We start from the raw sequence: 25,468 nt of genomic DNA, 5'->3' as shown, positions 1-25,468 counted from the left end.
ATGAGTAAGTTAAATTCTCTCCTGAAGGTGATCAGCCCCGGAGGGGGGGGGAGGGGGGCGGCGTGCAGACAAACTTGTAAACAGAAATGGCAATAAGGGATGATAAGGGTGAGTTCAAAATGGTCTATCCTTCCAGTATCTGTTTGAGATTACCTGTAGAAACCTAGAACCCCGTAAACAGAAACTGCATCAAAAGAGTCCAGAAGAGTGTTAAGGGTTCCAGGCCAGTTGGATCCCACAGCTGAACAGCCTAGGAACCCTCAGCTCACCAGTGTTTCCTGTGGAACTTAAGAGAAGTGAGGGTCCCCGACTTTCACAGTCTTAATACGCCCTCAGGGTCAAGAGCAATGAGAGGCCATCCCTTTAGTGAGGCTTGTTTCATGTCCCCTTCCTAGGTGACTGCAGAGGGGAAGGAGAACCTATCGTAGGGTAGACCCCCTCAAACATGAAAGGGAAAGAATGCCAGGCTAGGAAAGGAGCACCCTAGGCAGGGGACTAAGGCAAAAGAAAACTGCTTTTTACCAGCAGCAAGAGAATTCAGGCTAGAAAACAGCGTTGTTTGTTTTTGTTAACATATCCCCTGCAATTGCAGTCTGGTGCGGGGCGTCTTGGGCCTCCAGGACAAAAGCCTGCCCCTCAGGCTGCAACGGGGAGCCATCACCTTGGGCTTCAAAAGGACAAAAATGTTTCCACATTTAGGAAACTACCTCCCCCAATCCTCTTCCCTTCCTATTTGAACAATAGTGCTTAGAATCCTTGCCTTCAGGGTAAAGAAAAAGGAGAAAAGGGGGAGGGAGGCAAGATAGGTTCAGAGACCACCTCTAAACTGTCATACAAACAGGACACTGGTGGATGATTCTGGGCAGAAAATGCCCGAGTTCTGCTTACCTACTATCCCTTCTCTGTCCTGGTCCCCACTGACTCGGGAAGCCTTTGGAGGAAAGAATCAAGACTACTCGACTCCAGTCACATACATCCCAGGGCCCCCAAAATGCTCCTCCTGCTTTCTTACCCCATACTGAAGGTAGGGAGGGGAGGCAAGAGGAAAGAATTCTAAGACTTAACATACAGCTGAGAGAAGTTGAGGCACAGCACGGGGCAGGGGAGCACCCTCCTAAATGCTCTCTCTAGGGGGCCCTTCCTGCTTGCATTCTAGTGTCTTGAGAAGGGAGGAGGGGTTTCCTGTTGGGAATGGGTCTGGAGATGGAGGGTGGACTACAAGAGAGGATATTTCAAAGACTATACCTCCTAGAAGAAACTTAAGCCTCTGACTGCTCTAGGAGATGTGAGCAGATTTGATGACCAAAGGGATGGGAATAAATGGGAGCATTCTTCAAAAAGAACAGTCCTCTCCAGAGGAGGTCAGAGGGTCTCCTGGTTCACAGTTCTCTGCTGCTGCCCAAGGGCTGCAAAGTGTCAGACAGATGTAGGAATAGCAGAAGATGGGCAGGGGTGACATTAGATTACCACCCCTCCCATTGTCCCAATCAACTATTCCTATGACCAGGAATCCTGCCTCTCTTCTCAGATGCCATCAATCCCCAGGTCCCAGGTCCCTGCCAATGCCTGTCCTGGCTCTCCATGCCTAGTTCTCCCCGACCTTGTCTAGCCCTAAAGCAGCCCCCAGTCTCCCCCAGCCTGGGGAAGTTGGGTGGGTGAGCTTCGGCTCCCTAGCCCAGGGCAGGCTGGAACCCTGAAGGCAGATGGCCAGAGGCACAGAGGTGGCAGCTTTAAGATGGCCGCAGGGAGAAAGCTAACTGCCAAGCCTAACTGGAGAGGAGACTGCCCTCCTAGGAAGGAGGGGAACGCCGTGGTGCTCCCCGTGGCCCTTGAGCCTCTCCTGGGAGCTCCCAGGCGGCCACCTGCGGATGGTGCAGCGCTTCTCTGCACCTTAGGGCCAGAGGTGGACAGTGCTGCTCTGATGGGAAGGAGAATAGTCCCTGATATTTCTAGACCTCCTCCTCTCAGGCGCCTCCCAATTTGACTGCTACGCTTTGCCACCTGTTCAGGTATTTTTAGGGTTCAGTATACAGAGCCAGGAGGGAAAGACTGCCCTGCTGCCATGGAGTCAGAGAGAGGAAATAAGTCCACACTGAGCGCCCAACTCAAACCCCTTCTTAACAAGTACCCGATTCCACAATAAAGCTGCTAAATAATTCAGCAGCCCTGATAGGAAAATGCAGCTTCCCATGAGCGTACGTTCAGTTAAATGAATGTCTTTAAAGGGGGGGTGGCTATAATGAATAAGTTGGCTGTGATTTAATGTATATAAACGCTAAAAGGGCAAAAACAGCCGATCCAGGGATTGCATACAAAGCAGATAAAGAATTGTGCTGCATGCAGAGGCTAGGAGTTTCAAAAGTCTCCGTATTTCATAAATTTGGATTTCTGAAAGAACACTGTCAGGTTCCTCCCTGATAGTCCTCCCCATCAGACAAACCGTCATATGGATGCAGTGAAATATTGCTTATTTTAAAGCTTTCCCTGCAGGAAAGATACACTTGGTTGTGTCTTAACAAAATATGAAAACGACAATGGAAATTACATACCATTTAATGTAAAACCTTTGATTTTTAAAACGAAATAAATAATCCAGACTGGAATCTAGGTGATATAGAAAAGAAATTCTGGAATTCTAATGGCATCTAATATTAAAAACACACACGTATTCCATAGTAGATAAATATTTAAATTCCTTCCATGTTTAATGAAGGCTTGGAAGGGACTGAAGTACTTTTCAGAACATATTGGCAATCCCCAGGTGAAATTTGATTTCTATATCGGTTATTCTTTGCTCATCTTTCAGAAAAAGGTAGTATGTATCTTGTGCAAGGCAAAATAGTTTTCCCTCTAGGAAACTTCAAATGTAACAAACACTATAAAACAACTACTTCACGTCGGTTCTCTGAAAGGGATTAAAGTATTTAATTTCTAGCTGTACTACTGTACATTCATTTTACATTATCTTTTAAACCGCCAAATTAGAGAGCAGGATTATCTATGGGAAGTGAATTGAAACTGAAAAGGACCGCCTCTAACTATATATTTACAGGTAACTGACTTTCACAAGTGCAGTTTCATGTGTGCGGAATGGGGGATAGAGAAAGTGCATGGGATCGCATGCCTAATCATACTGGGAGCACTCATTTTTAGCCCTGGATTTGATTTCTATTTCAAATTCTATATTAACTTGTCAGCAAATATCTCTTCAACTATATCACTTAAACCCACAGAATGCAAATCTGTGGTTAATAACGGCAGGAAGCCACGGAGAAAAGCTAGTCTGGCATTAGCAAGGGGATTCAGCCACAGTCAAGGTAAAAAGATACCCCAGTCCTGCCTCTCTTCCTCCTGGCTTCTGAGGGACCATTCAGCTCCCCATCAGGTCTCCCCTCTACTTGTTAAAACATCAAATAACACACCAATTATCTAAACATCAGATTTTCTATTTTTATTAAAAACTCACAAATTTATTCAACATGTTTTCTTTCATACAGTGAATGGTCTAATATGCACTGGAGGTCACACAAGCTTAGGTTTATCAGAACAATAAAAGACATATGAGAAATTTAATATATAAAGAAAAAAGTAGCAGCTGTTGACTGCATATTTGACCATAAAATTTAAATATTTTGGACTTTTATTTTAAAGACACAAAAATAAAACCTGTGTGGGTCTATATAAGTCATATTAACAATTCCATGAATGTTCAACAGGACTAAAAATTAGCAAAGATGTTTTTTTTTTTAAACCTTGTAACACTTTTTTTTTTTTTTTTTAACACTTTCTCAGGTTGTGGTGCTAGGCACCTTTACAGTATTTGTGCTATAATTATTCTATTTGGCAAGTGTCTGAATATCATGTTTTCTCTTTGCCTTGTGTAAACAACACCTTTTTACATACTAGCACAGTGAGCTGCGAGCCCTGCAAATCTGTCAGAACATCTACAGGAAAAGAAAATGAACAATTTTGGTTGATTGCTCAAAACATTTTGTTTTTGAACAAGAGGTTTCAAAACAGGATATATTAATAAAACACTGAACTCCTGAATTTAACATTATACGTAAACAGTTGACTGTTTTTAGTTCAATAGTCTTTTTTTAAAACTTTTTTTTTTTTTTGTATGTGTGAAGGTAGAATACTTTCTTGTACAGTTGATGTTCAAGTCATTTTACTGAGAGGTCTGGCTGGAGACCATCCTATCCAGGGTGTCTGCATGTATCTGTGTGTGTGTGTGTATGTGTGTATATGTATGTGTGTGCGTGTGCGTGTGCGTGTGTGTGTGTGCGTGTGTAGAGCTTTGTGAAGGTAGAAGAGTTGATACTGAGGGCTTTACATTTAGAATTTTGCAATTTTGGCAAAAACAAAAACCAAAAACCCAGATAGACAAAAAATATATATATATATAGTCCCACCTGATGCACAGCAGGTCGGCGTTTCTGAAGCTATAAGAGTTTGTTGTCGCTGTTCCTGAACACTGAGACAACACTAGTGAGAGATTTCCCAGAGCCAGAACCCTCCTGGCTGGCCCGGGAGCGCCCCGGGCTGCTTCTCCTCCCTCGCCCGGCTGTGCCTCTCGGCCTCCCTCCCTGCGGCTCCTGGCGTCACCACCGGCTGTGCGCCCCCGCGGCCGCTGTGGGCGTTCCTGTGCCGCCCTCTGGCCGGGCGCGCACGCTCGTGGAGTCTGTCCCCGCATCCGGGTCCAGGTGGAAGATGGGGAGAGGTCTGCATTTCCCTTCGGGAGCCCCAGTTCTGCACCTCGCCAGCCAGCGCACGGATCCCAGTTCTACCTCCAGGCGGATTTGGATCCTGTTTCTTGTCCCCCTTTCCCATCCGGACTCCCCAGACGGAAAATGGTCCCCGAGGCTGAAGAAGTGTGTGTGTGTGTTGGGGGGGTGACTTGCTTTTTATGTTTTTTTTCTTCTTTTTTCTATTTTTCTTAAATAAAGGTTCATTTCTGTACAACCACGCACTCCGCGGACCGTGCGAGATCCCGCTACCACACGGCCGCCTCGTTCATTTCGGGGGGGTGAGACAGGTGGTTCCCATAGCTCGCCCCGCCGTTGACCGACAGCGATGAGAAGGGCGGGCTGGGCCCGAAGACCTCAGCGGACATTGAGTGTAGAGGCCCGGGCAGGCTGGGCTCAGGGCTGGGCGAGTCCCCGGGGGGATGCGCCAGGATGTCAGTGAACCGCTGCGCCTCGCTCGACGGGTGGTGGCCGGGCAGCGGGTGCTCCAGGCCGCCCAGAGGCGTCCCGGAGGGCCCGGACGACGGCACGAAGGGCAGGTCCACTGGCGTCTGAGCCTGCGAGGACGGGGGGCCTTGCGGGAAGAAGTCGTAGTTGCCCCCGGGCCCATAGTACTCGCTCTGGTAATCTGCGGAGCAGCGGGGAGGAGGAGGTCAGGGCGGAGGAGGAAGGACGAGAAAGGCAACTCGGGGAACTCGCTGTTGGGGGGCTCCCCCGCGGGGCTGGCTGCGGAGGGAAGCCTGGTGCAAACACTGGAGCTGCTCCCTACCAGCCCACCCGCCTCGTTCACCGTCGGGAATTCGGCCCTCGGTCTCGACTACCGACCCTTGATTGACTCCCCAGCCTTTTCCATCTCTCCCCCACTCGCCACTTCTCTAAAGAAAACCAGGAGCGCCTCCTGCGCTGCCACCCGCTTCCAACGAAGCCAACCCCGGCTGGCCGCGCCCTGCCACTCGGCAGCACACTCACCTCCGTAGAAGGAGAAGGGCCCGTTGGGGATGAGCTCGCCCGGCTCCAGGCGGTCCACGAGCGGCCGCATCCGGCGCGGACTGCGGAAGAAAGCGTGGCGCCGGGCGCCCAGCGCGCTCAGCTGCTTCATCCTCCGTTCCTTGGAGCGTCTGTTCTGGAACCAGACCTGAAGCACACACGCGGCGAGGTGAGGCCCCGACGATCCTCCCCACTCCCCCATCCCCCACTTCGGGTGCGTGGCTGATCGGCCCCTAACCCCTCCAACCGCTAGCTCGGCTCAGGGCTCCGAGTGTGTGTGTGTTGTGTTGTGTTGTGTTGTGTTGTGTTGTGTTGTGTTGTGTTGTGTTGTGGGGGTGTGTCTCTGAGTAGGGCCGCGCAGGGCGGCCCTTGGAGCCAATGATCTACGGGATTCTCGACTGGGGACCTGGGCAAGCCTCCCTGCCCGACGTGAGGCAGTTGGAGTTGTTTCCAACAGTCACACTATCACAATTACAGCTCCTGGGGCCTCTCCACACACAGACGCTCAACCTCCCCCAATAGTGTGCGACACAGGCAGATTCCAATTCACTGTCCCTGGCAGCACCCTCCTGGCATGATTGTGACAGAGAACTAAACAGCCTCCTGTTGACACTCAGTCTACCAAGGATAGTGACACCAAAACCCACAATCTCCTTTTCACATCCACGCAAATCTCCCAGTGCCAAATATACTTATCCACAGCCTCTCGCTGACAAGGACACAGACATGCAAGCTTCCATTCACAAAGCACACGTCGGCACGGCCCCCCGGGTGCTGCAAGGCCTCCCGTGGAGGTCAGCCTGCATATGTGTACCCATGCACACTCAGCCTCCCAGGCACAGCCACCACATCCTCGAAGAGCCCCCGCAGGTGAACCTAACCTTGGGCGGGAGACTCAGGCCCAAATCACACGCAGCCCCAAGTCCTCACAACACACTGGCACAGATGCTCAGATGTCCACCTCCCCTCCCTATCCCACTCTAGACCACCAGAGGCTGAGCTGACTCCAGCCCGCACCTTTTCCCCCTCAAACCAGGATGCCCTATCTCTCTTTGGAGAAGACGTCTCTGCTCTGGGGCTTGTCTAACTGAGGCAAGAGATCCACAAAGTAGGGAGATCTATGTTGTGGAGAAGCCGGTGAAATTGATTAATTCTGGCATGCTCAGAGACCTCTGGGCTCCTTCCAAACAAGGTGCGTGGTGCAGAAGAAAGGGTCCCAACTCCCTAGCGGTGTCCAACAATGTCCCCTCCTCCAGCCTCATGCTGAACTCCCCATCCCTCCCCCTCTGCCACTACCGTCACCAGCTTCCAATTGGGAAATGGAGGGAGCCTAGGGATTTCCAGATGCCCTATAAAATGGGGCAATATAGCACAGGTCACCCTCCCAGGACTCAGTCCCCTCCTTGAGGCTGGGTTTCCCCAGCTTGGCCTGGGTGCCTGCTTAAAGGAGCCATGTCGGTCTGGATGGGGGGCGGGGGGATGAGTGGCATGCCCAGGCCCTGACCTGGATGACACGCATGTTGAGGCCAGTCTCCTGAGCCAGCTGCTCGCGGATATGGCGCGTGGGCTTGGGAGTAGCAGCGAAGGCCGCCTTCAGAGTTTCCAGTTGCTTCGCCTTGATGGTGGTACGCGGGCCCCGCCGCTTGGCGCCTAGGTTCTGGTCGTCATTCTCATTGCTGCCCCCTTCCTTGTCCGATACGTTGGCACTCTCTGAGTCCTTGGCATCATCCTGTGACGGGTCTTGGGAGTCTGGAGACAAACTGGGGTCACTGCCTGTGGTGGCTGGGGAGAGGGAAGGGACAGATGAGCAGTGGCCTCAGTGGGCCTTCTTCCCCCAGGACCCGCCCGCCCCTACCGAGCTGGGAATTGGGGCCTCACCCGAGTGGAGGCTGTTCTCTTTGGCGACACTGCTGTTGCTTAGGTAATCCTCTTTGCAGACAAATTTGTTCTCGTCGATGATATAGAGCTCCTCGCCAGTGGAGAGCTGCTTGTTACACATCATGCAGGTGAAGCAGTTTAGATGAAACACTTTGCTCCGCGCTCTCCGCACCAGGTCGCTAGGGGAGATGCCCTGCGCGCAGCCTGCGCATTTGGTACCGAAACATCTGCGGGATGGGAGAGGATGGGTTGGTGAGGGGCAAGGGGAGAACGGAGGCCAGGAAAAAGACGATAGAGAAAGAGAGAAATAGAAAGTGGAGGAAGAAGAGGAGGAAGAGAGAAAAGAAGAGAGACAGCCAAAAAGAGGCAGAATGCCGACTGAGCAGTCAAGAAGGCAGGAGAGGACGTGGGGCACCAGTGAAAAGTCAGTGAGGAGATACACACTGTTAGAATGAGAGAGCGAGGGGCCCGAGCTGCGCCCCCCCCCCCCCCAGCCTCATGCCCAGTGTTGTCCCAGAGGAAAAGAGCGCCTGCGGAAGAAGGCGGCAAGGCGGCGATTGGAAGGGGGAGGGAGGCAACTATTTTCCTATTAGATTCAGAGAACAGTCGAATTCTAATTAGAGCTCCACGTAAACGCGTCCCGAGCACCGCTTTTCTCTCCTAGTGTCGCCTTTCACTGCAGAAAAGGGCGCTTAAGCCGAGGGTTGGCAAGGTCCAGTCCTGCCGCGGGTAAAGAAACAGCCGCGGAGCGCGCAGACGGCTGCAGCTGGGCCGCCGCCACGTTCAAGCCCAAAGCCCGGCAGGTTGGCGCAAGCTAGAACCACCGCGGGGCTCTAGGTGCCGGGCTGCGCTTTGCGGGAGCCAGGCCACTGGGGCCCACTGGCAGCTAGGCACCGTTCGCCGTTCTCCAGTTCGGCTCCAGCCAGTATTGGGGACACCAGGCGCGGCCGGCCGGGGTTCAGAGGCTCAGCCTGCGTTTGCTCTCGGCGATACCAGCCTGCACAGCGCTTTTCTCCATGGTTCCCGGCAATCAGAGACACGCTTCCGGGGGCAGCGTTGGGGACAGCGCGTTCTGGGCCTCCAAGCAAAGCGACCCGGATGGCTTCGCACCCCCACCCCCGGCTCCCAGTTTGATCTGTCACCAAAAACTCAGAGGAGAGCAGAGACCAAGTCAACCGAGTAAACTGGGAGATTTCAAACCAGTACAGAGGAATTAAAATTCGCATTTGCTCCTGTTCTTCTCGGTTGACTTTTGTGTTTGTGTGGATTTCATGGCAAGATAGTGTGTTTAAGAGAATAAATTAAAATGCTAAACGAAGGAGGGAGCGTCTGGAGAAGTCTCCCGGCTCAGAAGAGCCGGGCCTGGTTTTTCCCGGTTTCGGCAAGGAGGTGGGACAAGGGGATGGCGGGCAGTGCCTGGGAGAGCTCCGAGCGGAGCCTGCGCCACAAAGCCGAGGTTCGTGTTGGGCGGAGGCCGATCCTCCCGCCAACCCAGGCAGCCGGGAAGCGGAGGGGAAAGGTCGTCCCGGAGGCTGGAGCCTTGGGGCATTTCACAGGCAGGCGCGGTTTGCCCAGGCCGGCGCTTGGAGGCAGGCCGGTCGGGGTTTCAGGAACACCCTGGAATGTGCACCATAGGCATTAGGGCAGAGTTTTTCCCTTTCGCCGCCAAGGCAAGGGACTCAAACACTCCACGCAAAAGCCTCGGCGGTTCCCGCCAAGACCTTTTGGAGACGAAAAGGCAGTGGCAGGGATCTAGCCCGGGCTTCTAAGCTCAGCCTGGAGAGCGAGCAACCTAAGAGGCTCGGAGAATGCCGTTGCTGGAGAGCTCTGTGCAGGGAGGGAAAGACAGGAGCTGGGATTACAACGCCCCGGGCTGTGCTGCCTCCTTCTAAGCTTGGAGGGGCTTCTGGGCTCAAGCGCACTCACACCCTTTCTTCCCAGGCACGTGCAGCTAAGCCGGGACCCACAATTTCCAGGGCGCAAGCAGGGCCGCGTCAGGGGCGCCCAGAGCGCCAGCTGGCGAAGAGGCGGGTGCCCGTGGGACTTGGCTGCCCTCTCCAAGGCTGCTCCTACCGCGGTTGCTTCGGCCACGCTGACCTCTGATCCGAAGCTGGCGGGGAAAAGCCCGCAGGGAGGAAGCAGCAGAGGCGCGCCAGGGAAGTACTCACCGGAAAAAGTCGTTCTTGCAGTAGAGCTTGCCTTCCCGGGAGAAGCACTTCTCGGTCAGGTTGCATTTACATTCACAGCACTGGACGCACTTGACATGCCAGGCCCTGTCCAGCACGTTCAAGAGGAAGCGGTCCAGGATGGGCCTTTTGCAGCCGGCACAGTGCACCATGGTCTTTGGTTTGGTCGGGTGAGGCCGGGAGAGAGAAGAGCAGGTAGAGCCTAGGGAATGACTCCCGAAGACGTCAGCAAGAGCTCCCCAGCCCCTCCAAAAAGAGGAGACACACAGGGGGTGCAAGCCAAAACCCCCACCAGGAAATCAAAAAGGGGTGAAAATGAGGCTGATGGGGAGCGGAGGGCACCTCGATGGAGTGTGCAGCCTGGGAGTCCCAGGGCCCTGGGGCACAGCAGCGCCGCTGCAGCTCCTGGGGCTAGGAAGAGTCTCAGGCGGCAAGAAAGCGGCTCTTCTGCCCAGAGCACGCGGAGGAGTGAAGGTCACCGAGAACGGCGACGGGAACAGAAATAAATAAAACGGAGTCGGAGAAGGAAGAGGAGGACGCAGCGAGCTCAGGTTGCAGGGAAAGCGCCGTGGAGTTCTCTTGGGCTTGAGGTAGAGCTGTCAGAAGTCAAAGTGCATCTGCTTTTGTCGGGGTATGAGGGGGGGGGTGTGTGTGCCGGGCGCCCTGCCCCCCCCCGGGTTTTCCCCCCCTTTTTTTTTTTTTTTTTTTTTTTTTTAAGAAAAGAACAAAACGAGTGGAGAAGCTTTGGATCCTAAACTGCCCGCATCGCGCAGCGGGTCCGGACGGGCAGGGCGCCCGCCGTGGGCCTGGGGGGAGGGGGCGGGGGCAGGCCAAGGGAAGAGGGAGGGAGGGAGGGAGGGGAAGGCAGGAGGAAGATCTCGTTGTTGATTGTTGTTGCTGCTTAGATTCCCCCCGTTTGGAGAAGTGTTTGTGTCAATCGTGAACGCAGAGGGACAACTCCAGGCGGATGCAGCCAGGTGCGCTTGCTTGCTCCCCACCGCCCCAGACCCGTCACCTCGGCCCGTGGCCTGCCTGGCGGCCTCCGTGTTTTCGGGACGGCCCTCCCTGCTCCCGGACTCCTTCGGGGAGGTGATACGGTCTGGCTCCTCACCGCGCCTGGCCGTGCATCGTGGCTCCAGTCACAACTCGCGGCCGCCCCGGCGCGCAGCCCCGCATCGCTCGGCCCGCGCTCCGGCTGCCTGCGTCCAACCCCACAGTCGCTTGACTTTCTTTTCCTTTTCCCCCTTTTTTCGTTGTGGTGGCAAATCTGGATTTCCTTTCTAGCCTCTTTCCTTCCTTCCTTCCTTTTTTTTTTTTTTTCTTTTGCAGCGGGAGGAGTCGGGGGGAGGGGGAGTAGCTTGGAGAGCTTTGAAAAAACGTCCTGGTGCAGCAGCTACAGTTCTGCGCGGCTGGAACAGCTCAGCAAGGGCCGCTGCTGTCGCCGCCCAGGCCGCAGTTCGTTGCTGGCTGTCCCCGGACAAGCGTCCCTCTGTCCCTGGTCTCCTGGCCCAGTCCGCCGCCCTGGCGCGTCTCTCCCCAGCTCCGGCGGCTCGGTCACTGCTCCTGGCTGTTGGCTGAGCTCTGGAAGCCCCCTCGCCTTAATGCAGCGCCCGCCGACGTCACCGCGGCCTGCGACCAATCAGCGGCTCGCGGTCCCTCTGTAAACCATTCTGCATCCCCCGGCCGGGGAGAGTGCCGGGAGACCGCGTTTAGAGGATCAGTGGCGGCCGCATCCGCGGCCCCGCGCGGTGCGGGCGGCGGGCAGCAAGGTGCCCGAGCCCCTCCTGCTCCGGTAAGGCCTCGGTTTCGATGGGAAGGACTGAGAGAGCGTGGGAGTAGGCGCAGGCGGAGGGCAGAGTACTGTTGGAAGGTGGGATTAATCCAAGGTGGAGCCTTGTTGAAGGTTGGGGTGCAGAAGGGTCCGGGAACCCCGGCGGCCCTGGTGAACTGTTTGACTTTGCAATTCAGCGGGTGTTGGGCTTTTTCTTTTTTCTTTTTTTCCTTTTTCCCTTCCTCGTGCTTTCTTGGCCTAGAAGTTGGTCCCGAGCACAGCGCGCGTTTTAGCGGGAGTGGAGGAGGGAGGGCCACAGAATCTTCCTCCTCTGGTCCCTCTCTCTGCCTCCTCCCCCAGTCCATCCAAAGTCCACAGGGTCTCGGTCTCCGGGAGATCTGGGTGTCTGTTCCCCGCAGCGCGGTCTTGGAAAGTTGATTCCGGCGGTTTCCTGGTGGGGGCGGGGGAGACCGGAGGCGCGGCGCCGGGGAGGGGGAAAGGAGTGGGTGGGGAAGCGCCTCGGGTGAGGAGTTGCAACCCAGGCGAGAAGTTGTGAGAAAACTGTGATCCGGAGACACCTTTTACATACAAAAACAAACGACTAGGCGGGAAACGAGGGGGCTTCAGTGGCGGCTGGCGGGTGGTGGTAGTGGCAGTGGGGAGCAGGGACGTCTGGGGCTCCACAGAGAGGCTGCAATGGATTCGGGTGTGCAGCGCACGGGCTGAGTGGGCCCGGCTTCTCCTCCTCCCCTGTTCCAGGCTCCGGGCTAGCAACAGCTTCCCGAGACAACCTCAGACCACACCCCCTGTAGTTCACCCCTCAGGGAGCCCTTACCTCCCTAATTCCGAATAAAACCTCGGGACCGCTGCCTGGAGGCAGATTATTCCAAACGTGGGGTTCAGGTCCGGGTCCTGAGAACCCTAGCCTCGAAGAGTCACTCTGGTTTCCTGGCTTACGCCAGTCAAATACCAAATTCCGTTTTGATAGCACCATTTCTGTGCCAAACTGGGATTTCTCGTGAGGTCTGAAGGTGGCAGGGCTGGCCAGTCCTGTTTTTGCTCCTCGTTTTTTGTTTTTTTTTTTGGGGGGGGGGATGCTAAGAAGGCGCATTCAACCCTAGTGTGGAAGAAAATAAGGATGGGCAGCTAGCCGGGTCTAGCTGGTATTTTGGAATTGGCCTTTCGATCCCACTCATGGTGCGGGACTCAGACATCCCACACAAGGGCCCGGGACCAAGTTGGGGAAAATGCGTGCTGAAACGCAATTGCAATGAACCTGAGCCGGCCCGGGATCCAGGTCTCTGCAAATGGAATACCCTCTTCGGACGAACCGGGAAGCTGCTACAGAAAATTTGGTTTGCGCTCTGCGGGAGTGGAGTTTTAGGGCTCTGCCAACGCCCCTTTCCTTCCTTCAAGCTTCTGTCCGCACCACCCTGCAACCCCGAGGCCGCCGGCAGCCTCCACCTTGCCTCCCGCGTCACCTTTTCATTGGAAGCCAAAGCCGAGGTCCGGCGTGCACCCCTTTGGCGCTCCGCCCATCCTGACCTCTAAATGCGGGGCCTCTAACATCTTCTCCGCACCCTCTCCAAAAACACCTGGGCTGGGGTTCCCGCTGCGAGGAGGGCGGAGTGTTGGGGCTAGGTATCTCTCTCGCATCAGCCCCCTCCATGGGCCTCTCTCAGGGCCCGCTCAGGTCAGGAGTAAGATGGGGAGGGCGGTTCTCCAACCCAGCAGGCCGGCTTCGTGAGATCCGACTAGGTTTTTGTGTTCCTCCTGCCGACCCGACGCTCTCAGGAACGAGCGGATCCGTAGCCAGTACTCCAGCTCCCGCGGATGCGCTAGGAGCTGCTTGGCTCAGGGGACCCCATCTCCTCCACCCGGAGCCCGAGGTGCCTCCCCAGCCCTCTGCATTGGGTGAGACCCGCGGGGAGGGGCTGGTCCAGTCGAGCGGTCCCCCACGCTCCCCCCCTCCCCCAGCTGTCCTGGTTCTCGCCGCTAGCGCCCTCGACCCAACCGCCCCTTTCTGGAATCTAAAGCCGTCAGAGTCCCGAGTGGCTCAACCCCCGCCCCTGTCCCAGCTGGGCTCCTTCTCATGCAAAGCAGAGGGGCCGCGGGGGTGGAGGGCGGTCGGCGGAGACCTACGGGGCGACAGCTGGACCCGGCTGCCGGCCCTTCCTGAACCCAAGGCCCCCTGTCTTCTTTCGGGTGGAGAGGAGGGGGCTGCTCCACCCGTTTGGGGGTGCTGTGATCTTGGGACCTCGACGCGGGGGAAAGAGGGCCCCTCCCTGCGGGCGGACCAACGGGATAGGGGAGTTGAGGACGAGAACGGGCCGGGGGCTCTGGGGCATCAGGCTCTGCTTGTCCCTGTGTCCAGATGGTTCAGTAAATAGGTCTGCGGGAATCAACCCCAGCGTCTACCAGGGAGTCCCGGAGCGCAGCTCTAGGCGCGCCTCTTAGCTCCTGATTCTAGGTTTAAAGTCCAGACTGAACGCCTCCACGGGGACAGCACACCATATTAATGTGTTTTTTTTTTTTTTTTCGTTTCCATTGAGCTTTTATTTTAAAATATATTTGGTCGCACAGTCATGGAGAGAAAACTGACCCAGCTTTCCAAATTAGCCGTCTCTGAAGGCTCTCAGCCCAGCTCTGCATTTAAACCAATGGCTGCTCGGCGAAGAGCACCAACATTCCCTTCTTACCCTCACCGCCACACTTACTGCCAGCGGCCTGAAGTACACAGCGCTTCCCTACGCAAGGACCTCCAAGTAGCGCAGGCCCACAACCACGCACACCGCCCCCAGGGCGCGGAAGCTCTAGGCGCGGTGCTGTGAGGGTCAATTTCGCTGCCAAGTCTTCGCTCAGTGGCCGCGGAATTCTTTCCACCGCATCCCCAGGTTCTCTTGGAAAAGGCCCCAGGGGCCAGGCAGCGGCTTTCACAGTACGAGCTTTCCTCCAGAGAAGCGCCTTGAGGGTCCCGAGAGGCGGGACCCCGCTGGGGAACTGGGGACGGAGCGGGTTCTGCTAGTCCTCCCCAGACGCCCTGCAGGTTGGGGGGATTGATGGCGCCCTCTCCTGCATCCGCTTTCCTCCCGTGAGCTCCGTGGTTCCCAGCCCCAGATCGCCTTGCTTCCTAACGTTCCCGAGCGGCTCGCGTGGCCCAAGGACCCGAGCCGGCCCGGCACCGTCAGCTGCTGTAGATGCGAGAGTGGCGACAGCCCCTGGCGGCTCCCCTCCTCGCCCAGCGCGCTCCCGTGCAGCCCGACACCCCCAGAAAAGCGCGGTGAGGCGGTGAAAAGAGGCGCTTGCGGAGGAGCGGACTCTAGGAGGTTAACAGCGCAGGGTTTCTGGCCTGGGGCGCAACCAGCCTCGCAGGGTCAGGCAGAGGAAGGAGGGAGCGAGCGGGTCTTCTGGAGGGGTCCGAGAGGCCGCACAAACTCCGCACGGACTCGGCAGGACGCCGCAGATGCGACGGCGGAAACTTTGGCCTGGGGCCCTTGGATCTGATCCTAAGTCTCCCGCTCTCTTCTTTCCCTCTCGCTCTCGCCTTTGCTCCTGACTCAGGTTGCCTTAATCTCACTCCATCACTCACTCCTGGAAATGACCTACTTGTGTGCACCATTTTACAGTTTATATCACTATCTCCCCTGAACCACATAGTGGGGGAGGGGGGATTAGTCTTAACTCCTTTTTCCCGGGAAAGAAACCCAAGTTAGGAGGTTGGCCCGAGATCCCTGGGCCAGTGCACTATGGAAGGTGAGAAATTTGGGGTGGGGGCTTGTCACCTTGCACCGCTGTGTACTTTGCCCCAGCGGTAGTTTCCAAGTTGGGGATGAGAGGGGATGGGGGACGGCGAGGCCGGGAAAGGGCAGCATCCGGCCGGGGCTTCACGGTGTGCGCTCGGGCTGGGTAAACAAGGCTGGCTTCCCATGGGGACTGGGGGCGGGGGGAGGACTCTGGGCTTGGAAGGGGGGGAAGGTCAAGCGTGGCAATCTCAAATGCAAGGCAGCGCTGCGGAGCGGAGACCGGTGGTGGGTAATCGTGGAAAGGAGAGGGTGAGTGGAGGAGGCAGGAGAGAGACGAAATCGAGGGGAGAGGGACAGGGAAAGGGAATAAGGACAGAAAACCAGGGGAAAGAAAAGGAATGCAGAAAAGTAAGCAGGGATAAAAGGAGGGAAGATGCATTGGGGGAAAGGAGTGGAGGAATAGAGGAAAAGAAACAGAAGAGACCCAGAAAGACACTCAGCGACATAAGAGGCGGTGGGAGAGGCGCGCAGCCAGGCACCCTGCAGGTGCAGGGGGGACATCCGGCGGGACTGGAGGGTGCGAGGGTGTGTGACAGTCGCCTTCGTAGGCGGGAGAAAAGGAGGCGGCGTGTTTGGTGGGCGACTCAGCGCCCGTGGAAAAGCATGTGAGCGGCTCTGGGCAGGAATCCAACAAATAAATAAAACGTCTAAGACGGCGTGACAACAATGTGTATTTGGGTGCGTGCCCGTGTTCCTCTGTCTGAACACACACTCACACCCGGTAAGGAAGACAAACGGGGCTCGTGCCTCAGAGTAATTAATCCTCTCACTAATTGACTCTCCCCTTACCTAATGGTAGTGGTCACTGCAGATATCTGGTGAGATATCAAAGATGGGGGGAGAGACCCCCAAAGCTAACCACGTTTGGGACTGGGATTGAGTTCTTTCTGGACTTGGCAGTTCTAAGCCCCTCTCTCCTTTTAGGGGGTGCAGAATTCAATAGATGTTGCTGCCTCACCAGCCTCTCCATGTTTGCATTTATAAAGATCTCCTCATATTAGGGGTGCCCAGGAGCTGTCCACATATACACTGAAGCCTTTCATCAATCTCAGAGGCTGAAAGCCACCCACTGCCCCTCTGCAGGACGTTTCCTACCTTCAGGCAACACCAAAGTTCCCCCTCCCCTGCTGTTCCCCTGGGAGCCCAGTCCCTGCACCCCCTTCTTTTAGTCATGACTTAGTCTTCCCAGGGCCTGGGATGTCTTGCAGCCCCTAGTAGGGCAGGTGAAGTTTTGAATGGGCTGGGAAGCAGCCTTGGGTAGATGGAGGGAGAACAGTGGAAGGGATGAGGCCAGGGCAAGGATGGGAAGAAGCTTCTAGAAACAAACCCACTCAGACACAGGTGGAGAGATACAGAAGCACAGAGGAGCGCCGTGCACCTGGCAAGAGTGAGGCCTCCGGGGACAGAGGAGAAAAAAGGTAGACACTGTGCAGGGTGGGAGAGAGTGTCAAGTGTGCAGGAAGGCAGGCAGATGACCGCGTCTCAGTGACTGTGAGGGGGACAGTGCAAGCATGGGGAGAGGCCCCTCTTACTTTCTCCCACAGCACCCTCAGTTCTCAGGAGTGGAGAAAGAGGCAGGGGAGAGGGTGTTAGACTTGGATCAACTCCTTGGTAGCTGAGCTGGCCAGAAGGGGCCCAAGGCCCACAGTTGGTTTGATGATGCAGCTTTGAGGCTTGGGTTTGGGAGGTGAATGTCAACTCTCACCCGTTTGAGGTGGCAACTCTGCACTGTTGCCCTCCTCAGAGGCTAAATAAATAATTGCTGAGATCTGGGCGCCTGGGTGGCTCAGTCATTAAGCGTCTGCCTTCGGCTCAGGTCGTGATCCCAGGGTCCTGGGATCGAGCCCCGCATCAGGCTCCCTGCTCTGCGGGAAGCCTGCTTCTCCCTCTTCCCTCCCCCTGCTTGTGTTCCCTCTCTCGCTGTGTCTCTCTCTGTCAAATAAATAAATAAAATCTTAAAAAAAAAAATAATTGCTGAGATCCATAAACTGCTTAGCGTAGGGAGAAGAAGGAGCAGGGAAGGGCGGCTCCCCAGAAAAAAAATCATCCACTTCCCTCCCACCCCCCACTAAACACATTCTTAATTGTCCCTTGGGAACATTTGTACATTTAACCAAAGCAAATCCCCAAGCAGTAACAACAAAATTCGTCATAGGGGCTGGCAGTCCTGAGAGAGCTAGGGGTTTGGGAAGGGGGAGGCGGGGAGACATGGAGGGCATGTCTGAGAAGCTGAGAAACTTGGCTCTTCTCTCCCTGTCTCTGTCACGCTGTAGAGAGAAAGTGAACGAGAGGAATAAAGTTCCAGAGGAAAGAAAGAGAAGGACATATAAAAGGCAAATCCAAACCAGAAAGGAAAGAAAGTGAAGAAGAAAGAAAAAGGCAGGGAGAGGTTGGGGGGGTGGGGAGAGACGCGCTAATAAAAAAGGGTGAAGGCGGCCCCAGGAGGCTGGGCCTCGTCCCAAACCATCGGTCTTCATTGTCTCCGTGTGTGCAAAGGCAACTCCAGCATAAGGAAAAGCCACTATTGGAGCCGCGGCTTTATTTTATATCCTATACATCAGGAGGGAGGCAAAGCTTTATTTTCGCCAAGAGACAGATATTTTATTTCTCTCTTACGGTTTTATGTGTGAGAGATGTCAGGTTGCCACAATGGATGGCTAATGCATAGGCAAGAGGAGGCCGTGTTGGCATGCTGTGTGTCATGGGGTCTTGGGGGGGTGAGCGGGCCTGGGATTTAGGGCTGATGGGACACTCTGGGGGATTTCTGCTAAAACATCTCTCTTCATAAATCCAGAAGCATGGTCAGCTCAACAGGGAGAAGAAGGAGTTTTAGAGGGAAAAGAGTTGGGCTTAGAAATAAATGAACACACAAAGGAGCCGCTTCCCTTCCGACAGGCTGGGGCAACGGGTTGGGTGGGGCAAGGTGGCCCTGTGGAAAAGCGGAGACCCACATCCAAACACACGGGCACCTTGGCGGGGAAGTGTTTTCCTATAGAATCCACTCTCATTGTGCTTCCTTTCCCCGTTTTATATTTTTCCACCCTTTTCTTCCCTCTCTTCACCAGAAATCTTTTTTTTTCACCTCCTCAGAGCCTTGGGGGGAAAGAGCTATTAATTTGCAAATCATCTGATCTGTGAAAAGGATCAAGAAGCCTGTTTTTCACCGCTAAATCCAATGTCTTGGGTGGACACACATATGCACACGCGAGCCCATCATGCTGAGAATCCTGGGAGTGGAGGTGCCAGATTGGAATCCGAGAAACGCGCCCCACTCCCCACTTCCCTCTGGGACCTACGACCGAATTAAGCCTTAGATCCCAAACTGCATAATGTTCATATTTTTGAACCCAGAGAGAAGGGGGAGATGAGGGGACAAAGAGAGAGAGGGAAGTGTGTTAATTGATGTGTGCCGTTCAGGACTTGGACTAGTCTCCCTACTCCCAACCCCACAAACCATTTCTTCCAAGAGTTCCAAGAGTTGTATTTATTCTCAGGTCCTCCTCTTCTAAGTTGTGATTTCTTGGTCTATAACCACTGTGGACCAAAAAGGTGATTCTGCTCTTTTCCTCCTTCCAGGGGATGAGAGGCGGCACTGGATCTCTAGACAATGAACATGGGGGGGAACCAACCACACTGTCCTTAGCTGTGGCCTCTGGGGAAGTCATTTAACCTTCCTGGGCCTCAGTTTCCCCATCCGTATTGGGCTAAGTGATTGCTAAGGTCCCTTCCAGCTCCAACCGAATGAGATAATGTGTGAAAACATTTTGTAAACGCTAAAGCCGGACGAATGCCAAGGATTATTATTACGATTCTAATCAATCCTCTTTTCTCCACATGGATCTTGGCTGTTTAGCACCAGCAAGCAGGCTAAAGAGGGCTGAAAGCGAGAGAGCTTAGCAGAGATGGAAAAGCTCTGTGGTGTGGACAGAAAAAACCCCTGCATCTCCAGAAACATTCTGTCTCTGTGTGCTCCCCGGGGCCTGGTGGAAAGGGGTAAGGAAGAAGAGGAGGCCTGTCTTGGTACGCCCTGTTGCAGTCTACATGGAGGCAGAGAGTATATTTCTTCTCAAGCATCATTTGTCTCCAAGTGACTGACATAGGAACCTGATGTGAAGGCGATCTGCGATTGTTTTTTTTCCAGGAAGAAAGGAAAGAGCAAGGTGTAGCTGATTAGCAAGTTAATTATTTCAGTCTCCCAAGGGTGCCAGTGTGGTGGTAAGTTGTCCAGCCCTGGTGTAATTTCACAGTCCGTGCATTTCCTGGTGAGCACCTGGGGTGCCTGGGTCTGTCTCTCTCTCCATCCACCTGCCTCATGTCTTCTTGATACACCTGGGGAGGTGGGCAGGGCTGGGGAGGGAGATGACACAGTGCACACGTTTGGCCTAGGCTGCAGGTGGGGGGCCCAGCAAGACAACAGAGTGGAGGAATCCTCCTACCGCCACTGAGTGTTTAATTATCTGGCCTTTCCTTTTTTTTTTTTAATCTTTTGTTTAATAAATATTAATGAAGCAGATTATCAGAAAGTGGAGGAGCTCTGAGGTCATTTTCCCCACACTCAGTGCACAGAGCCATTTGGGTACGAGGGGTCCTTTTGCCTCTTCTCTCCTCCTAGCCCCGGCCCATCTCTCCAGCACTCAGGTTTGCTTTCTCAACTCTGGCCACCACTTGGTCTGTGGTGGCCTCTTCCAGTCTGACTTCAAGATCTGAATTCCCCTTGGGGGAGGGGAGGGAGGATTGTGTGGTCAAACAGACGCCCCGCTCCGAGAGATAAGTTGGGGATGGGAACACGAGCCCCAGAACCAGCAGCTTCTGCTGCTTTCTGCTGTCCGGGCTGGTAGGGCCAGCCCCCTGCTGCTCCTCCTGAGGTGGACCAAGGGAGGGCTCTGCCGTTTACTTAAGACTGGTCCCATCTGCTCAGACTGGCCTTTCATAAGGGGAGGGATTTATGCAGTGTCCTTGTGTACAGACCTGGGATTTGCCTGAAAACCTCGGGCCTCCGAGAATATTGTTGAACGCTAAAATGTTCAGCCACGGAGATGATTCATGATTTGTGTGTATGGACAGGGTGTGTGTGTGTGTGTGTGTGTGTGTGTGTGTTGGGGAGAGGCACAAACATTGATGGGTGCTTTTCACCATTCCTACTTCTAAATCCAAACATTAGGAAACTTCTTTTTCTGTCTGTACTCAGGAGGTAGCCCACGGCACCAGGCTGCAGAGACCCAGCTTCCTGACCTCAGCGGTGTGAAGATGGCCCAATCCTTTCTGATGCTGGCATGCAGCTGCCCCCAAGCAGGTCGGCTGAGATCCCTGCTGGTGGAAAGGGGCCGGGGGGGGGCTGTCTGGAAATGTAGTTCTGATGGCGGCTTCACTGTGCGTGGCAGAGGATTTGGGGAACAGGGCTGCGTGAATAGCTGTTCCAACTGCTTTTGGCTGTCTTTACCTTATAGGCCTTAGGGATCTCAGTACAGGAGAAGTTAAAGAAACTTAGGACACAGGAAAGCAGGTGTAGGGCGTTCCTTGGCTCAATCTTGGTGCCACGCCAAAATGAAGCCCAGGGATGATAAGCAGAGATCCTATAGAGCAGGGCTTATAGGTCCCACGTGGGATCTTGGCTCTGGGTTCCTGGGAGATTAAGAAGGCCTTTGCAAGTTGTGGAAAGACCTACAAATTCCATTTATTCATCAGCTTTGGGAAGTAAATGCAACCTCTTTTCACCGCCTAGTGGCTGGGAAGACGCCTTTTTGTCCTCTATGAGCCTCATTTGTGGTTCTACCATTTTCTTGCTCATGTTCCAGTTTGGACTTCCCAGGTCTTGAGTTTTGTTTTCCCTCAGGCCATTCATAATTCAGCCAACAGCCTAGGCCAGGGGGCGGCACACATTTTGAAAGGTGAGCTTGGCAGGCCTGTAACTACTGTTTTCATTTGGGCTCAAGGGATGATAGCGGCTTCCCCTTAAAAAAGAAGCATTTCTGTGACTCTTTTAATGAAGAATTTACTACTAATTTGATAAGTTCAACGCTCTTTTTTATTCATTCTGAACGAAAGACTTTGTCAGTCAACCCCGAGGGTCTGCAGAACCTATAAAAATGCTTCCTTTGGTCTCCCGGTTTTAACACATGCTGGGGCTTGGGGCTGCCTCTGACAGACCGGGGAGGAGCAGAAACATTCCAGAGACCTGGTCTTAGAGCGTTATCTCTTCGCCTACCCCAAATCCTCACCCTCCATGCTATCTGTCTTTACGGCACATGCAGAGACCTCCTAGGGAAGTGTGAAGGGCTGGGTCTTAATCAGGTTTGGGGAAAGAAAGGGAATAAGTTGAGCTCAAAAGAAAGATGGGGCAGTCGGAATGTTAGAGGACCCTCCTCTGTGGTACTTCTTGCGTGTTGTATATGACGGCCCACAAATTACGCATCGGTTGTAGTCATCTACTGTGTATAGGTCGGCATTTGCCAAATGCCGCTCGGCCAAAACAGTGTTAAATAAAATTGTAAGAAATGCTACCAGGGCTTGCATGGGTTATTTAATTCTATCAATGATAAACAATATTAATGTGTAGCATCTCAGCTGGCAGAATATCATGTTTCATTTATATATGCCGAGATATATTTAAGCATGAAAGATAGAGTTTTCCAACGCATATATTTCCCAGTGATTACTCAGAAGAAATGTGATGGAAGGAGCAGAAACCTCTTCTCTCGCCGCATAAACTTGCCCCCCGCGCCCACAGGCTGCCAGTCGTACATATTTCCAGGGCCGGCCAGCCACACACGTACTGTCACAAGCGGGCCTGCACTGGGAGATGTCAACGTCGCTGCTGTAAGTGTAGATCCAGCTTTCTGCCCTTGTGCACAACTACTCATACACACATATGCCCACATTTTAGGGTCTTTGGTGCATTCGGCCACAGGGTCTCCCACCCTGCCGCATAAACGGATGCCCCTGTGAACACGCACACCGTCCCACAGGTGGATATTTATATGCACATATGTAAGTATTCTCATGCAAGCGCCCCCATGCACGAGCCTCCGACATAAGTGTGCATTTATGTACACGTGCACCTTTGTACACACGTCCTCCCACGCCCTTGCTCTGGGGTGTCCGCCGACAACACTTCATATGGCCACGGTGTCACAGCTGCCCCGTTGTTCTCGGAGGCTCCAGACCTGGGGGACAGTATTTGAATTGGGTGTTTGCCCTGTATGAGCCCTGAGGCCTCCAGAATGGAAGGCCAGAAGGAACGGGGTCAAGATGCCAGGCTGCCTGGCTTCTGATGAAAATAACCTGAAACTGGGGGGGATGAGATGAGGGGTTGGGTAGCTGGTCTCTGCAGCTAGGGATGCCTCCAAAAGAAGATCAATCTTTTATTTGCTCATTTAAACGTCAGGATACCCGAGTGGCTTTTGTGATCCTGTTTCTGCTGTCACTTGTCTGTGTGAGCCTAGGTAACCTGCTCTCTGGACTTCACTTTCTGCCTCTGTAAAATGAAGCACTGACCCAGACCTGTGGTTCTCAGCCCTGGGTACACAGAATCATCTGGGGAGCTTTTTTAAAAAACACAGACACCTGGGCTCCATCCCAGACCAATTAGATCAGACTCTCTGGAGGTGGGTGCCCAGCATCTTATTTTTTTAAAAGCACCCCGGGTGATTCTATATTCAACCGATGTTGAGACCCACTGGCCTAGATACTCTCCAAGGCCCTTCCAGCCCTAAAACTCTGTGCTCCGGAGGACCTTTTATATATAAAGCACCATGCTGGGCACCAGGGCACTCTGCTGGAAGTTCTGATTTACCGGCTTAAGATCCTACGAAGCCACTAAAATCATTCTTCTTTCAGTTTAGGAAGAGGATAATTTTTGCACAAACTATATGTATCCTGGAAAAACTCATGCCTGTGTTCCCAGTTGTCTCTTTGTTTCCTTCTATCTTTGTTCCAATCCGCCATCTCTCAGACTCTCACTCATCAAACATTAATTATATGCCATATATGCAAATGCTATAGGCGGGTGCCTGATCACTGTGATAGAAACCTTGCTACCTGCCCATATTTTATGTCTAGCTCCCCACCCAACCTGGCGGGTGGCAGAGTATTTTCAGTAGGGTAAATGATAAGGCACATTCCCCCCACCCCGGGGGGGGGGAATGTTTTCTCCCTCCCCCAGCTCTGAGTCAGGGAGCAGCCCCTCGGCCCATGCCCCAGTTCTGGAAGCTGGAGAGGTGGCTGAAGAAAGCCTTGAGCTGCGTGTCCTAGAAAGCTGCTGTCAGACTTGGGCCTTTGGGAATCCTACCTTAATATTCTCCAACAACCATTCCCCAGACAGAGCCAGTCCCCCTTGAAAACAAATCGGCTCATGGCCCTGCACCTGCCAGAGGAGGCTGAGCCCAGCTGGGGCTCCTCATCCACGTGGCAGGTGGAAGTCAGAGCCAGGACGAGTGGGCTGCCCGCCTGTGGGCCCCTTCTCCAGCTGGGGATGCTGATGAGAGTAGGGGCAGGGGTTCTGCCTTCCACCTGGGGGGTGGTGGAGGACGAGGGTTCATTCTAGATGGAGGGCTTCCACTTCTGCCTCCGTGCTATCACTCCCCAGAGTTGATGTTTGGGGTGCCTCCCCCCCAGAGAAACTCAGCACTGGCCTGTTCTCTCTCTCTCCCACACTCTCTCTCTCTCCTCAGCTCCACTGGCCGGCTGACAAGATAGGCTCGGCTGGGTTGATTTTCTCCTGAAGGGTTTGGACTAGTTTTCTTTTTTTCTTTTTTTTAAAGGTTTTATTTATATATTTGAGAGTGAGAGCAGGAGCAGAGGGAGAGGGAGAAGCGGACTCCCTGCTGAGCAGGGAGCCCGATGCAGGGCTCGATCCCAGGACCCCGGGATCGTGACCTGAGCAAAGGCAGATGCTTAACCGACTGAGCCCCCCGGGCGCCCCTGGACTAGTTTTCTTTAGGGAAGTTGCTCTAATGTACCAGGCGGGCACTGGAGCTCGTGATGGGGCCCAAGGCCTCTGTGGTTTCAGCCCTACGTCTCCCGTCCATGCGTGCTATTTCTCCATTTGCCTCTTGATTTTTTCCCCCTCTCTTTCATTTTGTCCCCTGCGCCCCTGATGACATGCCAAGTCAGGTCTTGGCCCCCAGGGAGGCCTGCACATAGGGCACGAAAGGTTGCTGATCACAGCGGCCACCTCGGGCCGGGCTACCATTCCTCCTTCCCCCTCATTTCTCCTGCACAGGGGCAGGCCTGTTGCTAGGAGCCCCAGACACCACATAAGATCCTCCGATTCTAAATCTAGATCCAGAGCCCAGCTTCCCACGCCTGCACCCCTTCCCAGGGCCTACCTCCCCTTGGGCCTGGGGAGCATCACACCCCAGGACGTGATGGATTCCCCAGGCACCTTCAAAGGGCTTCACATTTGTTTGCAATGCAGACCTTGAATCCTGCTCTGGTCATAAATGTTGTTTATTTTGACTAGGACCTACTGAAAGGGGATTGGGGGTTAGGGAGGGCACAGAGAGGATGCCTAGGGAAGATCATAAAACCATTAGCAGGACAGGGCTTTTAGGGGTCACGGGATCATAGAATTTTCTGGCTGGAAGGAACATAGGCCATTAGGAAGGTCAGAGATGACCCTCTGTCAGGAAGAGGTCTCTAGGTGCCACATGGAGCTAGGGTGGGGAGCTTTGGGCCTCTTTCTAGAAAGGGGACACAGGGTGTGGGGGCATGACCCCCCAATAACCTTACACGGGGTGGGGCAATAGTTTGCTGAACATGATGGATTTGCCCTCCCAGTGGGAAGAACCAGTTGCTTGAATGTGCAGTGGAGCTTCTTGTTCTGGGGAGTGGGCACAGCTCTGGGTAAAGGAAATACAATTCTCCTTCCACCATTATTTGGAGCAGGTAGGAGATACCAGGTGCAAAGCCTGATGCTCTTCCAGTACCTTCAAAGCAATTTTGAAAGAGATGTTATCTCCACTTTGCAAATAGGATAAACTGAAGCTCAGAGAGGGGAGGTGGTTTGCCCAAGACCACACAGCAAGTTACTGGTAAGGCTGGGACTAGACCTTAAGACTTTGGATTCTTTAAATGTAATCTCCTTCCTGCCTCCTC

At 54.1% G+C, this 25,468-nt stretch overlaps 1 protein-coding gene across 1 annotated transcript; it reads right to left on the bottom strand.

The window, feature by feature from the left end:
* Positions 1-4,996: 4,996 nt before the first annotated feature.
* On the bottom strand, positions 4,997-9,951 carry LHX1 (LIM homeobox 1). The gene is made up of 5 exons (XM_032428424.1): positions 9,782-9,951; positions 7,614-7,840; positions 7,240-7,517; positions 5,718-5,883; positions 4,997-5,376 (listed from the first exon to the last, which is right to left on the bottom strand). Exons 1-5 carry the CDS (start codon positions 9,949-9,951, stop codon positions 4,997-4,999), a joined length of 1,221 nt encoding a protein of 406 aa, XP_032284315.1.
* Between the last annotated feature and the right edge of the window lie 15,517 nt (positions 9,952-25,468).

Source organism: Phoca vitulina, unplaced genomic scaffold (genome assembly GCF_004348235.1).
Source record: "Phoca vitulina isolate PV1807 unplaced genomic scaffold, GSC_HSeal_1.0 scaffold40, whole genome shotgun sequence".
NCBI lineage: Eukaryota > Metazoa > Chordata > Mammalia > Carnivora > Phocidae > Phoca > Phoca vitulina.
The sequence above is the reverse complement of the archived record's forward strand: the minus strand, read 5'-3'. Positions and strand labels throughout refer to the sequence as shown.

What these genes read in the sequence shown, in the direction of transcription:
- LHX1 (XM_032428424.1), bottom strand. Translation starts at nt 9,951, where the DNA reads ATGGTGCACTGTGCCGGCTGCAAAAGGCCCATCCTGGACCGCTTCCTC. An exon ending in AGAGAACAGCCTCCACTCGG is followed by an intron (nt 7,518 to 7,613) that starts GTGAGGCCCCAA and finishes CCCTCTCCCCAG; the next exon opens with CCACCACAGGCAGTGACCCC. An exon ending in GCCCTTCTCCTTCTACGGAG is followed by an intron (nt 5,377 to 5,717) that starts GTGAGTGTGCTG and finishes GCTGCTCCGCAG; the next exon opens with ATTACCAGAGCGAGTACTAT.